The 8,282-nt window shown below is 45.8% G+C and overlaps 1 protein-coding gene across 1 annotated transcript; it reads left to right on the top strand.

The window, feature by feature from the left end:
• Nucleotides 1-419: 419 nt before the first annotated feature.
• On the top strand, nucleotides 420-5,732 carry PCDH20 (protocadherin 20). Its single transcript, XM_032099877.1, has 2 exons — nucleotides 420-526; nucleotides 1,621-5,732. The coding sequence occupies exons 1-2, from the start codon at nucleotides 476-478 to the stop codon at nucleotides 4,315-4,317; spliced, it is 2,748 nt and encodes a 915-aa protein (XP_031955768.1). The 5' UTR covers nucleotides 420-475; the 3' UTR covers nucleotides 4,318-5,732.
• Nucleotides 5,733-8,282: the final 2,550 nt, after the last annotated feature.

Raw genomic sequence — 8,282 nt, 5'->3', positions numbered from 1 at the left:
CCAGAGGACTGCCTTCTTTCCCTGGTCCAGGCGCTGCCCGGGGGAGCACACAAACTCCCACATCCCCGCTCTCCGCTGCGGCCGCGCCGCTGGGCTCAGTACAGCGGCCGCTTCCTTCCCTGCCTGCTGTCCGCTTTCCTTCCTGCCCGCTGCCCGCTGCCCTCCCTGCCCGCTGCCCGCGGCGCTGCCGCAGCTTCCGCGGACGCGCCCCCGCGTCTCGCCCGCCCGCCCCCCTCGCAGCCGTGCCCGTGACTGCTCCCCCGCTCCGGCCCTTCCCGCGCGGCGGCGGCGGAGGGGGAGTGTCCTGGGCGGTGCGCTCATCCCAGCCCAGCCCAGCCCAGCCCAGCCCAGCCCAGCGCGGCGGCGGCGGCGGCGGCGCCGGGGAATGGGCAGCCGCGGGAAGGAGAAGCGCCGGGCGGGCGGCGGAGCGGGCGGGCTGCTGGGGCGCAGCCGGCGGCGGCAGCGGTGGCCGGGCATGGGGCCCCCGGGCGGTCGCGGCAGCTCCAGCGCCCGCGGCAGCCTGCAGGTGAGGGCCGGGCGGCGGGAGGGGGGGGACGCGCCGCGTCCGGCCACCCGAGCCCGACTTCGCACGCAGCAGCGAAATTGGCAACAAATTGGTAAAAAAACCCACCGAAAAAAACAACCAAACAACCCAAACCGTGTGTTTGTTCGTTTGGTCTTTTTCTCTCCACAGATCAGGGCAGCCGCGAAAAGTTTATATATGTTGCTGCTGCTGACGCGGGTTGTGGCAGAGAGGCGCGGAAAAAGGGCAATGGGGGATTAAAAAGAGGAGGAAAAATTTCCTCCGTGGAGACGATGCCTGAAGTTACTTTCGAGAAACCCCTTTCTAGCTGTGTGTACTGGGCGACGCGCTCGCCAGCGCGGGCAACTTGCTTCGCGCAGCCCCTCCGCTCCGCGGCTCCTCTCCGCAGCTCGCGTTGTCCGCCGGCAGCAGAGGGATCCTGCGGGGTGGCGCGGAGGCGGCCGGCGGCCCGAGGCGGCGGGGCTGGAGCCGCCGGCTCCGCGGCCGCGGGAGGCAGGGACTCGCCCAGAGCGCGGCACCTCCGCTGGGACCCCCGCGCGCTGTGCGGAGCGGGCCGTCTCCCCGCTGCACCGCGGGACCCATGGACATGCAGGAAAAACAGCTTTCGGGACGGGGCTGAGGGTAGGGGCAGCGAGGGACGCGTTTCGCATTGCTGCTGTGGAAAGGGAAGGGGTCGAGCAAATGTTTGGGGATGTGCAAGGGGATGGCCCGGTTTGGGATGCGCTTGTGGTTGAGAGGGAAGGTGCCGCTGGTGAGACGGGGGCAAGCTTGGGGCGGGGGCAAGAGGAAAGATGGCACGTCGGGGCGCAAGTGCTGCTGGGGGGCGGGGGGAGGCAGGGTGCCCTCGGGCCATCCTGGCAGTGCGTATTTGCTGTGGGGGATGCAGCTGGTGTTGCCTGGAGGGTACAGATGGTGATGCCCTGGAAGTAGCTGCTGTTCTGGGAGGATGGTGGGGAGAGGGAGGATGGCTTCATGTCGCAGATGCAGCACTCTCTGCTCGAAGTGGCAGTGGGGGAGGCAGTGGGCGGGGGGAAGCGCCAGCACTTCCTCACACCCCTGCGCCTCTCTCTTCTCAGCACTTGCTCCTCTTCCTGCTCTTCGTTGGGCCTTTCAACTGCTTTGCCAGTTACAGCCGTGCCACTGAGCTCTTCTACAGCCTCAATGAGGGGCTGCCTGCTGGCGTGCTCATCGGCAGCCTGGCCCGTGACCTGCGGCTCCCAACGGCTGGTGGCCAACACTCTGCATCTCTGCAGCCCCCACTCTCCTTCACCCTGGCCTCCCACGGCTTGGGGGGACAGTATGTGCAGCTGGACAACCGCTCCGGGGAGCTGCACACCTCAGCCATGGAGATAGACCGGGAAGCTCTATGTGTGGAAAGCAGTGGGGCCACCATCTTTGGGGGATCAGCTGCTGTCTCCTCTTCCTCCCCCTCACCAGAGTCATGCCTACTGCTGCTGGATGTGCTGGTACTGCCACAGGAGTACTTTCGCCTGGTGAAGGTAAAAATTGCTATCCGTGATGTCAACGACAATGCGCCCCGCTTCCCTGTGCCCCACATCCATCTCTCGGTGCCTGAGAATGCACCTGTGAACACCCGCCTGGCTATTGAGCACCCCGCCCTTGACCCTGACATGGGCACCAACGGTGTCCAGACCTACCGCCTGCGAGATAACTACGGTGTCTTCACCCTGGATGTGGAGGAGAATGAGAACGGGGAGAGGACTCCCTACCTAATTGTTATGGGGGCACTGGACAGGGAGACACAGGACGAGTATGTCACAGTCATCGTTGCTGAGGATGGGGGGACACCTCCGCTCGTGGGCAGTGCCACCCTCACTATTGGCATCAGCGACATCAATGACAACTGTCCCCAGTTCAACGACTCACAGCTGAACGTCACCCTTTATGGGAATTCCAGCCTAGGGACACACGTGGCTACGGTCCACGCGGTAGACATGGACCTTGGATCCAATGCCCAGATCACCTACTCGTATAGCCAGAAGGTCCCCCAGCCATCCAGAGACTTGTTCCATCTGAATGAAAGCACAGGAGCCATCACACTCTCCACTAAAGTTGATGGGGACACTCTGAGGCTGCACAGGCTGATCATACTGGGCAATGGTCCTGGCTGTATTCCTGCTGTGATCACAGTGCTGGTCACCATCATCAAAGTCATGATGAGGCCACCTGAAGTTGTTCCTCGTTTCATAGCTAATGAAGTGGAAGGGGTGGTCTACTTAAAGGAACTGGAGCCTATCAACACACCTATAGCATTTTTTACCATCAAAGACCCTGATGAAAAATACAAAGTCAGTTGCTATTTGGATGGTGATGGGCCTTTCAGACTTTCACCGTACAAGCCATACAACAATGAATACCTGTTGGAGACCACAAAGCCTTTGGACTTTGAGACACAACAGCTGTATGAAATGTCCGTAGTTGCATGGAACTCAGAAGGATTTCATGTCAAGAAAGTTATCAAAGTACAGGTTCTGGATGACAATGACAACTCGCCAGTTTTCTCTGAGCAACTGATAGAATTGTCCATTGAGGAGAACAATGTTCCCAATGCTTTTTTGACCAAACTGCATGCTACTGATGCTGACAGCGGAGAAAGAGGGCAAGTGTCCTATTTCTTAGGTCCTGATGCCCCTTCCTATTTTTCTTTAGATAAAACCACAGGAGTTCTTACAGTTTCCACTCAGCTGGACAGAGAAGAGAAAGAGAAGTACAGATACACTGTCAAAGCAGTAGATTCTGGATTCCCTCCAAGAGAATCAATAGCAACTGTCACTATCACTGTATTGGATAAAAATGATAACAGTCCAAGATTTATCAATAAGGATTTCAGCTTTTTTGTGCCAGAGAACTTTCCAGGTTTTGGTGAAATTGGAGTTATAAGTGTCACAGATGCTGATGCAGGGCAAAATGGATGGGTTGCCCTTTCAGTTCTGAATGGAAGTGATATTTTTGTTATAGATACTGGAAAAGGGGTTTTGAGAGCTAAAGTCTCCCTGGACAGGGAGCAGCAAAGCTCCTACGTTCTGTGGATTGAAGCAGTCGATGGCGGTGATCCTGCCCTGTCTTCTACAGCAAAAATAACTATCCTTCTTCTGGACATAAATGACAACCCTCCTTTGGTCTTGTTTCCTCAATCTAATATGTCATACTTGTTGGTCCTTCCTTCTACCCTTCCTGGTTCTCCCATCACTGAGGTCTATGCTGTCGATAAGGACACTGGCATGAATGCAGTCATAGCTTACAGTATCATAGGAAGAAGAGGCCCTCGACCTGAGTCATTTAGGATTGACCCCAAAACTGGTAATATCACCTTGGAAGAGTCCCTGATGCAAAATGACTATGGCCTCTATCGGCTGCTTGTAAAAGTTAGTGATCACGGCTACCCAGAACCTCTCCATTCCACTGTCATGGTGAACCTTTTCGTGAACGATACTGTCAGCAATGAGAGCTACATCGAGAGTTTGTTAAGGAAGGAGCCTGATATCAGTGTAGAAGAAAAACAGCCACAAATATCCATAGAGCCTACACATAAAAAAATGGAGTCAGCATCCTGCATGCCTACCTTGGTAGCTCTTTCAGTAATAAGCTTGGGTTCAATTGCTTTAGTAACAGGGATGGGAATTTACATTTGTCTAAGAAAAGGGAAAAAGCATCACAGAGCAGATGAAAACTTGGAAGTACAAATCCCATTAAATGGAAGAATTAACCTGCACATGTTGGAGAAGAAACCAATGGAGATTTCTAACATTTAATATTCTTTGTGTATAAATTCAACATCTGAAAAACCCCGGACAACACTAAAACACCTAGCTGTAGGTTGTATTGACAGAGGTTGCAATGAAGGACTGCTAATTTATAACTTAATAATATTATAATTGTAAATAGCTGTTTACAGTTTTTTAAATTCAATTTCAGTGTACAGCTTTTTTATGAAACGTTAATAGCTAACAGCTAGCACCCTGACTATAAAAACATGGACATCATTTCCAGCTTTCATAAATCAATAAGATCAGTGAACATAAAAAAGGGGAAGGTAAGATGATTCTTTTAAACTCAAGTTTTAAAAGTCTTTTTAACCACGAGAGGGCATCAGATGCTCCTGAGCAGGGAACTGTTCAAGGTACTGTCCATAAGATAAACAGAATATATTTTAAATATATTGATTTTAATATAAAATACCTATTGGCATACAGACATTTAACCACTACCAAAAAAAAAAAAAAAAAAAAAAAAAAAAAAAAAGAAATGTCTGTCCTAATGTATGTATAATAAAAATAATAAGTATGTTAAAATGCACTAGTAATGAAAACCCGAATGTTTATTACCTCACAAGTAAAGCTTATACAGTAGAAGAGGCATTAACAAGAAGTGCAATTCCTGTTGAGCAAGAATGCAAGATATTGTAATGAGAATCTGAACTGCTGTGACATATCATTCATTTTTCTCCAGATTTCACCCTCATTATCATTTGCTCCAGCAATCTGCTGGTCATTTTTATGGAAAAATTATATTTAATATTTCCTAAAGCAAATAATGCCAGAGCCCCATCCTCATGCTCATAAACATGCCAGATGCAAGGAAGCAAGGGAATGGCTAAATCTCTAGTTGTTACAAAAGTGGTGGTATTTTTTTGTACTTTGAGCAATCTGTCAGTAGTATTCCATCAGTTTGGTTGTGCAGTAGATTTTTGTTATGTGTTACTTCTGAATCTGATCTGCCAGATGAAAACAAAAATCACTTCACATTCTAAGGAATTGTAGGACTTTTTTTATTCTGACTGTTGCTCCTTTCTGGATTGGTATTTCATGTGAAAGATCTTGTTTCTGACTTTTGGCGACCATTCCTGGCTCCTTTTCATTGGCTTTGATTTTGGATTAGATCCAAAATCTAACTTGTAAGACTGGTGGCATATTTTCTTGATAATTTATTCTTTGCTGTATCCTCTGCAACAAAGCAGCAATTTTATCAGTGATGTATTACTTTCACTTCCTTTTAAGAGCTGAGAACTATCTTTTGTATGATGATTGCATCAAATTTCTGTGTGAACAAGATAAATTAGTGTTACGCTTAAAAATTGCTATTTTGATTTCTCGCATCATATGTCTGTAATGTACCAAAAGTGTTTATATGTCTGCAAATTAAAGCTATATATTTTCATAATAACTTATTCTCTCTCTCCTAGAATTTTAATTATAAAGCTAAAGATTATTTCAGTTATAAGAAATGCATTTTTCACAAATGCTTAGGTACTGGCTATCTGGTCCAACATGTCATAGTACTCTTACAAATTAGTACACTTCAAAATCATTAATGACAGTTTATGCTGTGCTTCTTGAGATTACCAGCAAAGACAATTGTGTGTCGGTTGATGTAAGTGGTGCAGCAGCTCGTACCTGTTTTGAAAGTAGGGAATGGAATTTGAGGCAGTTTTTAATTTTTCTCTCTGTGACTGGCATATTACTTCGCCTTGAACCTACTGAAATGTTAGGGCTTGTGATAGATAGTGGTTCTACTTAGCCTAGCAGTATTAACATAATACCCAGGTTTTGCCATTCTGGCTGTAGGAAAAAGACTGGTTTTGTCAGGTTAGAATATTTTCTGTTTGGGCATGATTTGATAGCTGTGTTTCATGAAAAATTAATTCAGCCTGTCAGAGCTTTGTGGTCAATCAACTCTTTTCCTTTATTTTCATGTTATCAAAATATGAAAATGGTGTGTATCCCTGAAATGCATTTGCCACAAAAAGACATTGTTTCTTATCTCTGAAGAAAAATTACATTATAGCTTCAGTATTACAGATCCTGTGTATTGCTGTGGTGAGGAAGCTAGATCCTCTGCATTTTTCTTTTCAGTAAGGAGGCAAGGTAACTGAAAGACAGGATTCTTTTCATTGCTCTTCTCTTATTTCAATTAGCAGTCCAGTATATTCTCAAGACAGTTTAAACAGGAGCAAACCCAAGACTTAAGAAACACAATAGAAAGATAATCCTGATCCGTCAGTGTGTGTTCATATGACACTGGTCAGATACTTTCATTCAGGTTTGACGAATACATAGTCTTGACCCTGTTTGATTAAGCTTTGTTTAAACATGCTGTTCTTGTTGCCTTTTTTTTTGTCTGTTTAGATCAAGCACGTTCCTAATGTGCAATAAAATGTAATGTTATGAGCCTGTTAAAACCAAAGTAATGCTCATGCAGCATTTCACTCATGATTTTCTACACATTTAAAGAAAATGGGTTTAAAATGACACCTTCAGCCACACTGTTACAGTTACTTGTGCAAAAGAATTTACACTGAGTAAGACCTTGTAGAGCAGATTTTTGCCTTCTGTGAGTAGCCTTTCTGTGGGTAATGTCACTGAAAATGGCAAAATATGCAGTGAGCTGGCTTTTTTACTCCATATTTTGTGTTACTTAAAAAACATAAAGCTATTAACACAAGTAATAAGCATAATAGTTAAACATGCAATGTTGAGCCTAACAGTGATTAAAAAACAACAAAACAGGAGTCTTACATTCATAGAACCTAGGGATTTCTTCCTTAAAAAAATGCTTGATACTGGCTGTATAGTAAACATTTCTGTGATGTTACTATTTCCAAAGAATTCCTTACTGAAATTCCTTTCACATGAAAACACATTTTTAATGAGTATAACTAAAGCAAATTAGACTCAGATATAAAAGGCCTATTTTATTACCACCTTGTGCAGTGCACTTGCCAAAATATATGCAAATCTTGTCGACACTGGTAGTTGAGCTGGCACAAAAATAAATGTCTCATTCATTTACAGTATCCACAGAACAATCTTAGCGTGAGTGGGTGCCCTTTGTTCATTTTTATAAAAAGTGAGATTGTCCTAAGTTTTGTATTGTCAAAGCCTCCTGAACTTGCCATGCAAACACTTTTTCATTAGAATTAACAAATTAAAAAATGAAAGACAAGAAATGGGCAGTGAGCCCAGTGGCAGTGGACAGAGAAAAATCAGTCTTCTCTTTCTACTTCATTTTATTCTTTTTAAAAGAACTCTTTTGAAGTTACTGTTTTGATGCAAAACTAGCCTAACACCTGGCTGAATATCAATAAAGGATGAGATCTAAAAGTGTAGAAGGGAAATTAGAGCTATTTGCTTTTTCTTGTGTCAAAACTCAGAAAACAATTAATCTTACGGTCTTTTGTTTCCATTTTTCAGTATCAGGGTTCAAACATGCAACTGTGCCACAGAGGCCACTGAGAAAAATGTAAAAAGCTCCCACTCTCTTAGCAGGACATCCAAGGAGAGGTACAGTATTAGCAAAACTTGGCCTCCCTAACAGCAGTGACAAACCTTTGATTACTGGCTGGGGTGTCATTGCAAATTTTCTGCCCCTAACTGCTGTTTTGGGAAAATTGCATTAAAATACTCAAATACATGAAGATAATGATTAGTCCATGACTAATATTTCACCTCCTGGTTCAAAGCAAGGAACTTTCTGGGAGCAATGGCCTGCATCACAAAAATATCGTACAGTTTGGCATAAGTGGAGATACAAAGCATCTCTGCCACAAAGAAATCTACAGCTTGATATGCAGAGTGTTTGTTTTCATGATGCATGTGCATTATCAGAGCCACAGTGAAAACTGCCTGCCACCTTCCCTGTACTGTGCTTCTCAGCATCTTCTCGCAGTTTCTTTGTACGTTCTTCTCACCTGTGTAACTTAGAGAGAAAAACAATGCAA

The sequence above is a fragment of the Corvus moneduloides genome, chromosome 2, assembly GCF_009650955.1.
Source record: "Corvus moneduloides isolate bCorMon1 chromosome 2, bCorMon1.pri, whole genome shotgun sequence".
NCBI classification, from domain to species: domain Eukaryota; kingdom Metazoa; phylum Chordata; class Aves; order Passeriformes; family Corvidae; genus Corvus; species Corvus moneduloides.
The sequence above is the reverse complement of the archived record's forward strand: the minus strand, read 5'-3'. Positions and strand labels throughout refer to the sequence as shown.